Raw genomic sequence first — 15589 nt, 5'->3', positions numbered from 1 at the left:
TTTACGACTTTGATCCGTATCCATTTTTGTCATAATTATAATTAATTATAATTATTTTTTCATAAGTGCATGTTTTTTAAACAACACAAGAAATATTAAATGAATGTTAAATCACCAAATCAAAATCTTTAGTTTAAAGAAAAGAACACAGTCGAGTTTGGACTGGAGTTTAATCAAGTGGACGCAGAACTAGACCTGAAGTAAGTTATTTACTGACACAACATTTATTTTTTGCATTTTTCAACAATTGTACAATTGCAATTGTACATGGGTACATACATGATTGATTAGTTTTATCCTTTTCTTAGCATAAAGTTTTTGACTTTCTAGACTTTAAAAGCACCCTAAAAAAAATTGGGAAGTTTTACAGTTTTGAGAATTGTACATTTTTAAAGTCAGCTTTTTTCTTGTTTGCAAAAAGTTTGGTCTGAACGTTAAGGAGCGACTAGTTTTTCTCTTTTCTTCGTTCAAGCCAATATCTTCTGTCAGAGCAAGAAAAAATGCGTTATGCGAGAGTTTAGAATAGCGGTTGTCGTAGCCCCACCTAACCTAGGCCTTGTATCTGTGACCCACCTACAAAGTTTAGTACAGGAGTAGTATTCTCCTTTCCTAGATGTCTTCTCTTTGAATTCTTCGGAATGATGATGAAGTTTATCAGCTTCGCTCCTTTCGGTTCCGCCATGCATTAGTATTTCTAATCTTTATTTTCAGACCAGCACCTGTTCCTTGTTTCAGGGTCAAAATTTGGCATAATGTAAAAAGAGCAATTTAAAAAAATAATTATAAACATTTCATTGTCTTAAAATATGTCAAAGTTGTACGACTCTGGAGGAAGTTACATGCAAAAAACGACTCAAAACGATGCAAAAAAAAAGAAGCAAAAACGAACGTATTGTCACAATCGGTTTTGGATCGTTTTTCCATTTTTAATTTTTTTTATGATCTTGGAAAATAAAGAACCTGTGGAAAGGAAGACATTTTGTAATATCTCTTTCATTATAAATAGCAGCCGGTTCTATTTTTGAATGTAGACTCATATATTTGTTAGGAGCAGGATATGAAGTCAGATTGTCGATATCTCTTTCCGGAGTCTTGGAACCTCTGAAAAGTGACCTCCGTCGGCTCCTATTTTTTATCTCCGGCCTCGTTGGACATAAATAGCCCATTTTTTAAATATATACTCCCAATGAACCCTAAAATACACACACAAAAAATTATTTATTTTATAAAGTTTTTAATGTCATAACAGGGTGTCAAAAATTGCGTTTTTTTTGATTTTTTTTAATTGCAAAATATGACAAGTTCTGATAAAAAATATCGGAGTAAAAGAAAAGATAAAATATTATTTATATTATTATCTAACACATTGATGAAAAAGAAAATTCAAAAAATTAATTTTTTCGTGGGGTCATGTGAGTTGCCACATAAAACTAAGGACCGATCGTCGATCGATTCAGCCTGATTGGATAAAAACAGACAAGCAGAATATAGACATATATATTATATTATGTAAAATATATAAAAATATTGTTTTTAGTATGCTGAGTTTATCCGTCATGTTAGATCTCATATAAAAGATACAGATGTTAGAATAGCTGAGGACACGAGTCAGGTATTGTTTATTTTTAAAAAGTTAATTCTTTGCATTGATCTCTGAAATTATTACGGAGAAAGTGATAAATTGAATTGAATTTAAAATTTGAAGTTTCTTATAAAAGCCTTGCATGCGACGTTGCGAGTGAATTTCTTAAATTTTTGAATTTCTTTTCTTTTTTGGTGGAAAAATAATCAATGTTCTTACTTTTTGCTGACATTTTTCCCTTTTGTCCAAAAAATTAAAAAATTTAATTTGTGTTACAGTTTTAATTTTTGAGCCATGGTTTTTTAGATTCCCAATTTAACCCCAGCCTCCCTTGGTCCATTCCTATTTCCTCCACGTTCCAATATTCTAAATTGACCAACAGTATTCCACCCTCCCCCCCCCCCGGCCCCCTCTTAAATTTCACCTAATATTTATTCACCACACCTATTAAGTATTCATTCCAGAATATAGTTTGTCAATAATATCATATATTTTTGTGTTCTTATTTTGTTGTTAGGTTTTTTTTTATAATAAGATGGAAACACTTCCTTGGTTTTAGTTTAAGATTGAAACTCTGTCTGCATAGTTTCGGGTTAACTTTTTATGCACTTGTTTTTTTATTCCTAATTGAACATTTTATTGAGATATAATTCATATATTGTCCGGTTGTTTAAGAGTTTACACTGTAAAGAAATAATAAATTTCCAAGTTTTTTATCTCTTAAAAGGGAGGGTCAGTTTGACCAATTTGAATACATTTGGGAATCCTGTCTTCATTTTATGTGGTATCAGAATGATATTTTGCATATGGGCACCAATTGTGTTCCATTTGTGTTCCATTTTTGTTTTTCTTTTAAGTGAAATAGAAAAGATTGTGAAAAAATTATTTTTCCCCACTTTTTTCCATTTTTCATGTTTTTTAAAGCTTTTTCAAATACCAGCTAGGTGTTTTAAACACCTAGCTGTTAGTCAAGAATCTCATTACCAACATCAGGAGTAAGTTTAAGGGTTTTCAGATCACTTCTCCCCCCATTTTCCCCCTACTTTATCATATTTTTCACATTTTCTGGATTCATGAATTCAATGTTCATCGAAAATTAAAAGTTCTTTTAACATTATTTGCAGAAATTGTACATTGTACGCTTTAGTTTGTGTGATCCGAATTTTAGTTTTTATGACAACTTTTTTAATAAATCCGAATCAAGAAGCAAAATATATATATTTTTTCACTTGTGTAATCTTGATTCAGCTTTTAATCTTTTATTGTGAATTGAACAAAACCATTTTATTTTCTACAATTAGGGGGGGGGGGCGGCTTGTAAATAAACATTTTTATTTTAGTCGCAGATTCTGATTTCTCAAGAAGTTTGGAATGTTTTAGATTTAGATTTTTGAAATAAACCTATTTATTTGATGGAATTATTTTATAGATTTTAAATTCTTAAATATCTATTGTTTAGAAAGCTTTATCCAAGTAGATTGATTAGATTTTATTTCTAAAAGTAACTTCTCTTTAATACCCAAATTAAATCTTTAAATCTGATGGTTTTATTTATAGGATATGTTTGTCTGTCTGTGGGATGATTGTGGGTATGAATGCTACCTCTCCTCCGAGATGGTTCGACACATAAACTACCATTCATTCCATTCTAAGATTAAGAGTCATGGTCTGAACCTTATAAAATCTCAGGTAGGCTTGTCTGGGTTTACAGATTATTAGATTGATGAAGGATTGAAGGACTAGAATAACTAAGATTAATTGATTGATTGATTCAATGATGAAATCAGCGCTTAGGATCTTTTTCATTCTGATCCGGATCTTAGATCCGCACTGAAATGGATCCAAAACTGGATCCGAATCCAGGTCCTGAACATTTACTGATTTTTAAGGGAAAAAATGTTCCAACATTTTTTCATCTTTTTTCGCTTGTTTTATTGTTCCAGGTAGCTACTGCTTCTCGCCTCACTTTTGATTGCAGGGTACACTTTCGCCATCAGGATGTATGGCTAGACAGCGTCTGGTTTGTACCTGCCTTAATTAAATTTCCTTGGAGTAGGGGGAATGAGATTAGGGTGCCAGATTGAATCGGTCGGGGATTCAGCACCTGACTGAGTCCCCTTCTCGGAGTCGGTCTGGGGATCCCACGTTGGGGGACTTCCACGATCTATCTTTCATTTCATTTCATTTATTATTATACTAAAACTTAAGGAACTATTGAGATTGGAAGTTTTACTAATCTCTCATTAATTAACAAACATAATTATTTGTGTTTTGAGAGCAAAATTAATTATTAGCAGGTTTTGGTTGATATTTGGCCCCTTGGATCCGGATCCTTAACACTGGTTTTAAATATATAAGGATTATTTGAAGATGAAGCACTTACTCATTTAGTAATACAAGTGGTATATGATTTTCAACTGTTTGAGATGGATTTACAGGCTGATAAAATGTTGATTGATTGATTGATTGAACTATGTTAAAAGGGTTAAAGGTATGTATGATCTATTGAGTGATTTAAAAGAGATGTTTATTGGACCATTTTTAACAAAATCTATTGAGTGACTTTAAAGGGATGTTTATTGGACTAAGATAACGGAATCCCTTGATTAAAGGTTACTGTAAATAGATTAAAAGGATGTTATATGAATCCCTTCTGACGGATTCTGTTGTTTTATTGATCCTCAGGAATTCAGGGATTCCATCTACGTTATCTTTTGATTGATTGAATTAACTTGTAAAGGGATTAAAGGGATGTTTGTTGGATCCATCTCAACGGAATCTGTTTCACGATCTAGCTGAGCCTTTTAAGGTAAATAGAGGGATATTTTTTTAAGTTAATAACCTCGGCATGGAAATAATTTACTCAGATTTACTCAACAAACGATATTAAACTAAGTTATTTATTAAAACATTTTATAATCTATATATAAGTGAGCTCTTGAAATTAAATTAAAAAGACTGTGTAGCACCTTTAGAGTTCATAATTTAGCTTTAACACCGGCCATACTTCGATACCCAATACCCAGTGCCCATCTCTACCTAAGCTGGCTTGCACAAATAAAAATTCACTAAATGAAAAAGTACTGATCGACATTTTATCTTATTACAAAATCGTGTTATTTATCTGTTTAATGTTGGTTTGTTTTTATTCCCAACGCGTTTTTTGGTATTCGCTAATTTAGGGGGAAAAAAATCTTATTAAGTGAAAATGAATGAAATTGTGTGCTAAAGTGACCCTCCATGCAATATCAGCAATACCAGAATTGCAACAGTACCCTTGAAACCTTAATCTAATCAAAAATGTGGAAGATACCATCGTTTTTCTGATTCAAAAAGTGTTTATTTATGAAAGTTTCTCCATGGCTTTTTATAAGCAAGAAATGCGAGGTCACTTTCGCAGAGAAACCGCAAATGAAAATGATCATTTTAAAGAAACAAAAACATTGATATCTAATTCACACTTAATCAGACAAAGGCTTCAAGGGTACCGTGGTAAATCGGACATTGCCATCTTTGCATGGAGGGTCACTTGAATTTACGCTTACAGTTTCTTAAAGTTCTGTTTTACTTATTGTTTAGTGTGTTTGGGGGGATTGTATCGAGAGAGAAACGGACTTCGACCATCCCCAGGAGTACTACTGGCACGTAGCAAGGTTGGTAAATAAGATTAAGGAAAAGATTAAAAATAATCAATACAATAAATCAATGAATTGATATTTTTATCAATAAACTAATATGTTAATTAATGAATTGATATTTTAATCAATGAACTAGTTTTTTAATTTTCGCGCCCATCTTCTATTTTATCTTTTAATTGTGGCTTTATCTGTAAGCATCTTCTCTTTGTACAGTATAAAACAAAAACAAGACAAAAAGTTTGCGGATTTCAAAATATTTTTTCGAGCAATTTCAAAATTTTACAAAAATAAAAGACTTTTAAACACAAATTTTTAAAATTTTGTTTATTCATAAACCCTCCTTGGGGTCCCACACAAAATTTGTGCCGGATCGGTTTAACCGTTTTGACGTTTATTGTATACAAACAGACAGACAGACAAGCTTAATTTATATATAGATGAATAATATTTTAATTAATGAATTGATATTTTAATCAATGAATTGATATTTTAATCAATGAATTGATATTTTAAACAACGAACTAATTTTATAATCAATGAACTAATTTTCTTATTAATGAACTAATTTTCTAATCAATGAACTAATTTTCTAATCATTGATCTATTATTCTAGCATTGGATCTGGATCCGTGGATCCGCAAATTTTTGAAGATCCGGATCCAGAAAGCCAAAATTTTGCGGATCCAACGGATCCGGATCCGGATCCTAAGCACTACTTTACTAATAAAATTATGTACTGTGCTAATGTGCTTATGTTTTCAATTAACCCTATTCAGGCTGACGTCTGGTTTACCCAAAATAGTCTGGGGGGTCCAGGGGACCCCCCCTTCTATTTCCTTATTGTGATACAAATTTATAACATTTGATACATTTTTAAAAAGCCCTTGGACTTTACTTTAATAAACTTCAAAAAAAGTTGCAAGTTTGCAAAATATCAAATATTTATTGCAATTTCAAGCTATTAAGCAAAAAATGTGCGAAACCAAAAATTTCGCGAAATATAATAAATTATAAATTTTCGAAAAGCCCTCACCACGCGTCGACGAATTCATATATGCAAAAATATTTGCAAAATTTTCAAAAACAAAATTTTTATTCAAGGAAAACTGAAACTGTGCAAATTCTCTTGAGAGGCAATTGTGCAAAAAAACTATGCAAAACATCTTCGCAAAAATTGTACAATCTGCTTTCTTTTGTTCAAGGCTTTCCAAAGATTTATAAAAAAAAGTCTAAATCCAATGACCGGAAGTAGGTCTAAAGCATTTATGCAGTATGTCTGAGGACTCAGGCAGTAGGTATAAAAGGCATGTGTCAGTTAGAAAAGTAAAAAAAATTTTTTGTTGAAAAAATTCAGTAAATCTTAAAGAAATGACCTGGATCCGGATCCATTTTTTTCCAGTGCGGATCTAGGATCCGGATCCGCATCAAAATTGAATGGATCCTAAGCACTGAAAGAAAGTATAAAAATGAGGCTGTACGTCTTGAGCGCTTTTCATTAAGTGGTCTATACCTTTCTTGTGTTTTAAAAATTGACGAAAATATTAGATATTAAGACAATTTTGATTTATGCAATGAATAGAAATTCGTAAAAAAAAATTTAACATCTCCGTAAATTTTGAAAATACAAAAAAGGTAGACCACATTTTAAAAATCTCAAGACCAGATTTTTTTTATATATTAGATGATTAAACTGGAATACTGCAATAATTGTGTTCATGAAAAATGCCGCACGGATCAAGGGCGATATGAAAGTCAATTAATTCCCATGTTTATTGAAACACCCTGTATATATATATGGGTGTACCTGCCCCCAGTCCTTCAAAGGTTGATTTCTCTTCCATGTTCAGAGGATCGGATCACTTTAAATTATGTCTTCAGCACTTAAAAACATAAAATAAAAAGTTAACTCTTGAAACTTGAGTTTCTCACTAGAATCCGAATCCGAGTGCAATGTTGAACTAGTAGATCTGATTAGGTTAAAGAGCATCTTCGCAGTCATACTCAGGAGAAGTTGGCAGGATGTCCGACTTGTGGATGTGTATTCGCCAACAGGGTAGGATTCTTAATAACATTAATAATGATCAGGGTTTATATTTGTTTTAAAAATCACCCCCCCCCCTTATCTCTTTTTAGAATTTATATTTCTCAATCCCAAAACATTAGGATTTCAAATGATAAATGTATAAAATAGATTAATTGTTTGATTAAGTTTTAAAAAGGGGGGGGGGCAATCTTCGCCAGTTGGATTAATTTAATTCAATTTAAATAATCATTACAAATAACAAGTAAATTAATGATGAGCAATCTGTGAATACATTTTAATTTGTTTTCAGGTTAAGCTACTAGATCATCTGAAAAGACAACAATGCGGCAACAATGAGTTTACCTGTACCCACTGCAACAAATCCTTTGCGCTGGAGCGTTTATTGAGAGATCACATGAGAAGTCATATCAATCGATACGAGTGCAAGGAGTGTGGAGTCACTTGGCCTACTCCATCCTCCTTACAGAACCATATTAAATACAGGTACTCCATCCTCCTTACAGAACCATATTAAATACAGGCACTCCCAGGTGGTAAAGGGCAATAACTATGTTCGTTTTTCTAAGATTTTTATGGTTTTTGGACTTTGTACTGTTTTAAAATAAAATAAGGCATTATTATTTAAGAGCTGTATTCTGTTAAAGTTGACATTTATTTAACTAAAGAGTCTTGCTCTAACCAGCACAGCGTGCAGACCTGATCTCTTTGCGATTATCAAACCTTGGGAACCAAAATAAATAACACACTCTCGGCTTCTTATTAAAAAAATGTAAATATAGTCAAACAATATACAGAATTTATGCGAATTATTTTGGCACCTTTTTAATATTAATATTAACAATAGGATCGAGATTATTCCTGTGATATCTGTGAGCATAAAGCCAAGTCTGCTGCGGATTTGAAGCAGCACTTGAGAATTCATCAAGGAGATGTTCTCACTTGTATGGAAGGCTGTGGATTCAGCTGTAAATCAAACCCAGTAATGAAGGTGAGATATGATTTTTTCAAATTTTGACAATATCATCATTACATATTTTTACTTTTAAGGCAACGTAATTTTTGACTTCAAAGCGTTAAATAATGGAATCAATTAATATTCTTTAAGGGGAACTGATCTAACAAAGCACTTGAAGAAAAAACATGAAGTCACTTCCACCACTTCCAGGTAACCGTAATTTAAGTAAAAGAATATTATTTGACTTGTCTGTTTTCTGTACACGTTTGTGTCGCAGTTTGCAATTGGATGTACAATGAACATAACCCCTGCTGCAACGTGTAATTGTAAGCACACCCTTGTGCTGCAGTGTGCAATTGTATTTACACATTTTTGTTGCAGTGTGCATCCGTTAGTCCACTGTGCATCTTAGTGCTGCAATGTGCACCTTTGTCAGCAGCTTGTATTTGAACATACAGTTGTACCGCATCTTGCAATCTTTACATTGCAATGTGCTGTTTGCAGTTGTATGTTTACATTTATGTTGCAGTGTGCAATTGTATGTACAGTGCACACTTTTATGTTGCCGTGTGCAATTGTTTGCGCATTGCGTACTTTTGTGCTGCAGTTTGCATTTGAATGTACACAATTGTACCCCTACGTGCAAATATATATACATCTTTATGCCAAAATGTAAAATGGAATGTACACCTTAATCCTGCACTGTGCAGTTGTATGTAAACCTTTGTGCCGCAGTGTGCAATTGTATGTACACCTTAGTGCCGTAGTGTGAAATTGTATGTACAGCTTTGTGCTGAAGTGTACAACTGTATGTACACCTGTATGCTGCAGTTTGCAAATGTCAATACATTTTGACGCAGTCTGCAATCTTACGTACACCTTTAGGCAATTATAGGATTGTACATACTTGTTTAAGGTTTCGGTATAGTAGAGATTCATCTACAGGGTTCTATAGAGCTCAGCTTATTAGATTTGAAATGCAGGTTAGAAAGAATGATAATAATGATAATAATGATACTAATGATAACAAGGATAATAATGATACTTATGATACTAAGATAATAATGACAATATGATATTCCCAGAAGGAAGGAGATGATAATAATAATGATAATGATTATGATGATAATAATGATAATGAAAATAATGATAATAATGATAATAATGATAATAATGATAATAATGATAATAATGATAATAATAATAATAATAACAATGATACAATGATACTCCCAGGAGAATGGTGAGGAAGATGACCCGGAGGAGATGGAACCTGTTCCCTCCCTACCAACATCATCTATCAGGTCTTCCCTTAATTTAAAAACCCAGCTTTGTCTGGAAACTATGCTTTCCTTAGTGAAATCGATTTACTTGATTTAGAATGTAAAAACCAACCTAATAATATTCCAATGTGGTTCTAAATATACTTCCAATTAAACAATAAGACATACAAACAGAGATTACTACTTCAAATCAAATAATTTATTTGGTCACAAGTTTAAACATACATATATTAATTTAATAACTGACAAATTACATATATATTTTGGCCTGCTAGCTACAAGATAGCTCAGGCTCTTTTCACACGAGCTCCTCTGGTTCAGCATAATAATGATTAGATTCAAACTTTGTGCAATGTGCATAAATGGAGCACATAAATGGCGGAGTGACAAGGCGGTTGTGGTTTGAGAACAGGAGGCAGAGACAATGGCGTTAATCTAATCAGTCAGAAATAACAAAAAGTGTTGGGCTTGATAATGTATAAATGTTTCTTGATCAAGAAATATTATTACAACATGCTATTTTGATCAGGATAAAAGATCAAAAATAAGCTAAATATTTCTTAAGACAAGGGTACATATATATTATTTTCAATATATGTATAAAAAAGCATGGACAAATTTAAACATATCATATTTAAGACGTTGAAAACCCCAACCTAATCTAAAAAACTAGAGTTGAACAAGTATACCAAAATAGCCGGTTGCATTCTAAGTTCGATAATCTATCCAGAAAATGTAGTTTAGGTTTATATTTAAATTTATTTGTACTACCATTAAAAGACAAAGCGGGGTCAAGTTCATTCCAACAGGTTGTAAAAGAATATAAAGGAAATCTGTTTAAAAATAAAATTGCACATCTGTTAACAAAAAATTGATCTCGATTTCTTAAGGGCTATTGAAATTGAAATTCCTGGGGAACATTGGATCCACAAAGAAAGAAGGAGGGGCGTAACTTAATGCTATGGAGTGCATGAGCGAAAGTTTTTGATGAAGAATAAGGTCCGGGAAAGGGTGTACTTTTAAATCATAAAATAGTGGTTCAGAATGAGCATTTAAGAGCCAGGAGCTGCTGACCATAGCAGTGTTGAATGGGATGTAGGGTTAAATCTGGGTAATATTGCTACTGCAAGGTTTAACTTGAGCATCATTTAAAGATTATGAAACTGTTAGTGTAGCTTTAGCTTAATTTCCAATTCGAAGAAGAAATATTTTTCTTTTTAAAAAAACATTGCAAGAATTGGGTAAATTTACAAGAATAAGGGTCGTCATTTTAGCTGGGTTATGCTATCAATTAATCCAGGAAGTCTGTACAGAACTGCAATGCCGTGGTTGTTTGTACACAGAGAGCGCATGTGTGACATGTGTTAATGGTACCAAATATGATGAACAAGAATATCACTTCAATTGGACAGGTTTGCTACAATGAAGCAGTTTTTTTTGTTACTGACAAGAATGCTGAGGAGTTGAAGGCATGTTTTATTGTGCATGGATCAGAAGGGCATCCGCAGTTTCTTGAGAAGGTTATAGATTCAAATAAACTTTGTTTTGGTGGTGTGGTGCTCCCTCCCAGATTTGATGATCGGGTCATCTCAAGAAATATTGCACCCGGTATGATGAGTTCAAAGAATTATTGCCAAATTTGAAACAAGCCACTGCATGGAGGATATTGTAGTTCTACTTCTAGAAACCAGGATAATCAATGAGGCAGCTTTCTCCCAAGAGTTGAAGTTGAAGGTGATCGACACCTTCAATAGCATTTAAAGAGAGGTGTTGACTGGCCCAGACACAAAGGGTACAGACAGCGGCGGAAGTAGATCAAGATAGAGGGGAGATGAGCCCCCCCCCCAACCCAGAAGTGTCTCGGCAAGAAAGCCAACGGAGGTTGAGCTTCAAATTAAGAAACTTCTAGACAATTCTGAGCCTTCGTATAACTCTAATGTAAGGCTTCTTAAGTCAGTGGCGGAAACGCATGAAGAAATTGCCAAACTAAGGGCCGGACAGGAGCAGATGAATAACCGACTGGATGATGTGGCCTAGGCTGGAGTCAGTGTTTACCCTCAAGGGAAAAAGTTTAAATGTTCCTTTCATGAAACGGATTAACATGGATTCAAGGAATGTGAAGTAAAGGAACTCTTTATCTACTGTGGGATTGATAACCATCGGGAGGTAAAATGTATTTGGCCGAGTAATACCAGCACATTCTGCAAGGTTCAGGGGCATGCAAGCATTGTTTATTTACTGTATAATCAAAACAAAATATAATTCAACATTATTAAATATTCTAAGAGAATTACTTGAGCATCCTGAAGATCCATATACCAAATCATGGATGAGGATCCAAGCGCAAGTGGGATTAATTCAGAACTTTATGAAAAAAGAACACTTGCAAGCTGCAATTACACATAAAGCAGTGGCATTTGTAATGGGTGTTAAATGGCAACACTTTAAGCATAATTTAAATGAAAGGTTTCATCTTAAAATGGACCAGAGTATTATGAGCAGGAGGTTGAGTAGCTCTGCTTAAGGTTCCTGTAGTAAGATTCAAGGCCCTTCAGGTAACATTTTTATTTGTTTAAACCCATTCCTATTAATTGTAGTTGCCGCCCCCTGGTCAGATTCTTCTTGTATTTTGAATAATAAATAATAAAAACTGTTTTCGATTCCCAAGCAGAGGTGCGTACTGCTTAATTAATTATGCTAACATGTTTAGCAATTTCATGCCTCCTTACATACGCTGGCAAAATGCACTGAATCTTAAAAAATTCACCGTCAGATATGATCCACTAAAACCTAAGTAGACAAGGGTAAGTGGTTGGAGCTCGACCCTGGAGCTCAACGTAACATAGCCTATAGGACATGATACGTTGACTGTAGGTTGAATGTTATTAATAATAATGATAATAATATACAAAGTAGTAATCTCTGTTGGGATGTTTGGATGTCCAATCATTACACATGAACCCTTGTGACCGATTTGCCTCACATTTGATTGGGGAAATCAGTAGAATCACGGAAATGTTATTAAGTTGAGGTTTAAGTTGAGTAGGTCGACTTTTATATAGAAAATTCCAGGCAACGCTGGATTCCAATTCAAGTTATATATATAATATATAGCTGAACATCATCTTTTAATATCCCTGCTTTTTAAACTTTAGATCGTCAGTTCACCTCAAAATACTTCTTAATACAAAAAACAATTCTTTATTCAACTGGAAAGACCGTTGGTTTATTATTTGGGAACTATTTTTTATATATTCTTTTTTGCACAGAACTGTACTCTTAGAACTTTATCTTGGTATCGATTATGCAAAATGTTTTGTCTTCCAAATCTAAGTTTGAGTAAAATTCAATTTGTTTCATTTCAGACAAAAGCATCCATAAACTCCTTGTCTTCATTTATCAATGTATGTTTGGAGGGTACTGCCGTAAACCATTTCATTATAGGCATTAATACTTCAATACTGCCTTTCTCTGCTCTTGAAGTTTACGTTTTTACACTCAAAATATTGACATTTGACATTGAAAATATTGAGTCTGAAGTCGGAACAAAACTAAACAAACCGTTCGTTAAAGAACGAATTGCAAGTTATAAAATCGCTCAAACTCATATCTTATGGTAGAGCCAACTTTAGTGATTAAAATCTGATGATAGGATGCCCATTATTTCTAATTATTGTTTTATGTTTAAGAACTGTATCCCCTGAAATGAGTGAAATCTTCTCAACTCAACAATCATCTCCGTTTATTCCACCATCCTCTGCTCTATCAACCTCATCCTCACCCTTCCTGTATCATCCTCCACAAACATCCTCCCCTTATCCTCCATATGTCGAAGTTTACCTCTCCGCCCAAGGTTCTTCTTTTGGGAGTGGTCGGAGCTCTCCTACCCTCGCTTCAACTCAATCCTCTACTCCTGGTTATGAATATACAGAGATGGCTGATCTCCGGGTACATAGTTTCACAGCATCCTCTCCAATGCATAGGTAAGCAGGTTAATAGACCTAGGTTCTAAGCATCCTCTCCGATACTAGGGTGAGCAGGATACTAGGTCCAGTTTCTAAGTATCCTCTCAGATACATAAGTAAGCAGGATACTAAGATTTATGTTCACAGTATCCTTTCTGATACATAGGTAAGCAGGATACTAGGTCTAGGTTATATGTATCCTTTCCGATACATAGGTAAGCAGGATACTAGGTTTAGGTTATATGTATCCTTTCCGATACATAGGTAAGCAGGATACTAGGTCTAGATTGTATGTATCCTTTCCGATACATAGGTAAGCAGGATACTGAGATTCAGGTTCACAGTATCCTCTCAAAAACATAGGTAAGCAAATACTAGGTCCAGGTTCTCGGGATCTTCTCCGATCCATTGGTAAGCAGGATACTTAGATCCAGGTTCTCAGTATCCTCTCCGATAAATAGGTAAGTAGGATACTTGGCCCAGGTTCTCAGTATCATCTCCGATAAAAGGTAAGCAGGATACATAAATTCAGGTTCTCAGTATCCTCTCCGATACATTGGTAAGTAGGATACTAGGTCCAGGTTCTCGGGATCTTCTCCGATACAAAGGTAAGGAGAAACCTAGGTCCAGGTTCTCAGTATCCTCTCCGATACTTAGTTAAGCAGGATACTAGGTCCAGATTCTCAGTATTCTCTCTTATCAGATGTATAGTTAAGAAGGATACTAGATCCAGGTTCTCAGTATTCTCTCTTATCAAATGTATTGGTAAGCAGGATACTAGATCCAGATTCTCAGTATTCTTTCTTATCAGATGTATAGTTAAGCAGGATACTAGATCCAGGTTCTCAGTATTCTCTCTTATCAGATGTATTGGTAAGCAGGATACTAGATCCAGATTCTCAGTATTTTCTCTTATCAGATGTATAGGTAAGCAGGATACTAGATCCAGGTTCTCAGTATTCTCTCTTATCAGTTGTATAGGTAAGCAGGATACTAGATCCAGGTTCTCAGTATTCTCTCTTATCAGTTGTATAGGTAAGCAGGATACTAGATCCAGGTTCTCAGTATTCTCTCTTATCAGTTGTAAAGGTAAGCACGATACCAAGTTAGATTAAAGAGACTGTAAACGTAATTTAAAGTGACCCTCCATTTACAGTATTGCAATGGCATGTCCGATTCACAACGGTGCTTCTAAATGTTTTAAGTTTAAAGAACATTTCCTTTAAAAACTTGTTATTTTGATTGTGGTTTCTCTACAAAAATGACTAATTAAGCTAGAAAAACGAAAGAGTTATGAATCGGGTATGAAATTACAGCGCCGCGCGGGGGGGGGCTTGGTAGTTGGAGAATTTTTATATTTAAAGTTGTATTTACAGAACCAACTTGAGGAGTGAAGAGGTGGACATCACTAATGAACTGTTTGGAACTAAGGACCAGGATCAGAACTGGAAACGGACTGGGGACGGGGCTGAGGACTGGACTCGGATCGAAGACGAGCTTGAGAGCCAAGAAGAGGACCAGGAGGAACGAGCAAGAAAGATTTCCGACCTTAAAGAGATCGGAGCACAGTTGCCAGATCTCAATTCATTCTTGGCAATGGTCGGCAGCTTGATCAAAAACTAGACTAAGCTAAAGTTCATTTTTTTTTATCCGTTACAAATTATTGAATAAAATGGAAAACCTTAAGTTGTCTAATGTTTATCAAAAACAAGAATGTAAATGCAGACTACACTAAATAAATCTAAGAATTTATAATACACTTTTTTGATATATTTGTTTTTAATCCTGCGTAAATCTAGGACGATGCATACTAGCGATGTTTATTTGCACTCCGTCTGTATGTACTATGTACTCTTTATAATGTAGAAGTTAATACTAGAGTTCTTCCCAAAATGAGCAGTACAACTAAATGGATGGTAGACATGAGTTTATGAGTATACTCAACGATACAATTAAAATATTTGTATATTTGTACAATTAAAATATTTGTATTTGTATATCAATAAGATATCAATGTTTTTAATTCAGAAAACTTAGTATTATTATAATTGTGACGAATTTATTTTTATTACAGAAAAAATTGAGGACATTTTTAGTATTAAACAATTTCAAAGGAAGTATG

The 15589-nt window shown here is 33.9% G+C and overlaps 2 protein-coding genes across 2 annotated transcripts; both read left to right on the top strand.

Annotated features, from left to right (window-relative positions):
- Window positions 1-1514: 1514 nt before the first annotated feature.
- Window positions 1515-8378, top strand: LOC111704200 (histone H4 transcription factor). Its single transcript, XM_023476353.1, has 9 exons — window positions 1515-1612; window positions 3140-3271; window positions 4323-4391; window positions 5162-5287; window positions 7196-7273; window positions 7554-7747; window positions 7785-7794; window positions 8109-8252; window positions 8370-8378. Exons 2-9 carry the CDS (start codon window positions 3143-3145, stop codon window positions 8376-8378), a joined length of 759 nt encoding a protein of 252 aa, XP_023332121.1. The 5' UTR covers window positions 1515-1612; window positions 3140-3142.
- Window positions 8330-15222, top strand: LOC111704193 (uncharacterized). The gene is made up of 5 exons (XM_023476347.1): window positions 8330-8429; window positions 9136-9202; window positions 9456-9523; window positions 13192-13485; window positions 14844-15222. The coding sequence occupies exons 2-5, from the start codon at window positions 9197-9199 to the stop codon at window positions 15088-15090; spliced, it is 615 nt and encodes a 204-aa protein (XP_023332115.1). The 5' UTR covers window positions 8330-8429; window positions 9136-9196; the 3' UTR covers window positions 15091-15222.
- Window positions 15223-15589: the final 367 nt, after the last annotated feature.

This window comes from Eurytemora carolleeae, unplaced genomic scaffold (assembly GCF_000591075.1).
Source record: "Eurytemora carolleeae unplaced genomic scaffold, Eaff_2.0 scaffold383, whole genome shotgun sequence".
Lineage (NCBI taxonomy): Eukaryota > Metazoa > Arthropoda > Copepoda > Calanoida > Temoridae > Eurytemora > Eurytemora carolleeae.
Note: the sequence above shows the minus strand (reverse complement) of the source record. Positions and strands in the feature narration are given on the sequence as shown.

Bases quoted from the DNA above. Each gene is read 5' to 3' on its own strand.
- LOC111704200 (XM_023476353.1), top strand. From the start codon at position 3,143: ATGTTTGTCTGTCTGTGGGATGATTGTGGGTATGAATGCTACCTCTCC. The intron at 4,392-5,161 runs GTAAATAGAGGG...CTTATTGTTTAG, and splicing joins ATCTAGCTGAGCCTTTTAAG to TGTGTTTGGGGGGATTGTAT. The intron at 7,274-7,553 runs GTAGGATTCTTA...ATTTGTTTTCAG, and splicing joins GATGTGTATTCGCCAACAGG to GTTAAGCTACTAGATCATCT.
- LOC111704193 (XM_023476347.1), top strand. The intron at 9,524-13,191 runs GTCTTCCCTTAA...TTTATGTTTAAG, and splicing joins CTACCAACATCATCTATCAG to AACTGTATCCCCTGAAATGA. The intron at 13,486-14,843 runs GTAAGCAGGTTA...TTGTATTTACAG, and splicing joins GCATCCTCTCCAATGCATAG to AACCAACTTGAGGAGTGAAG.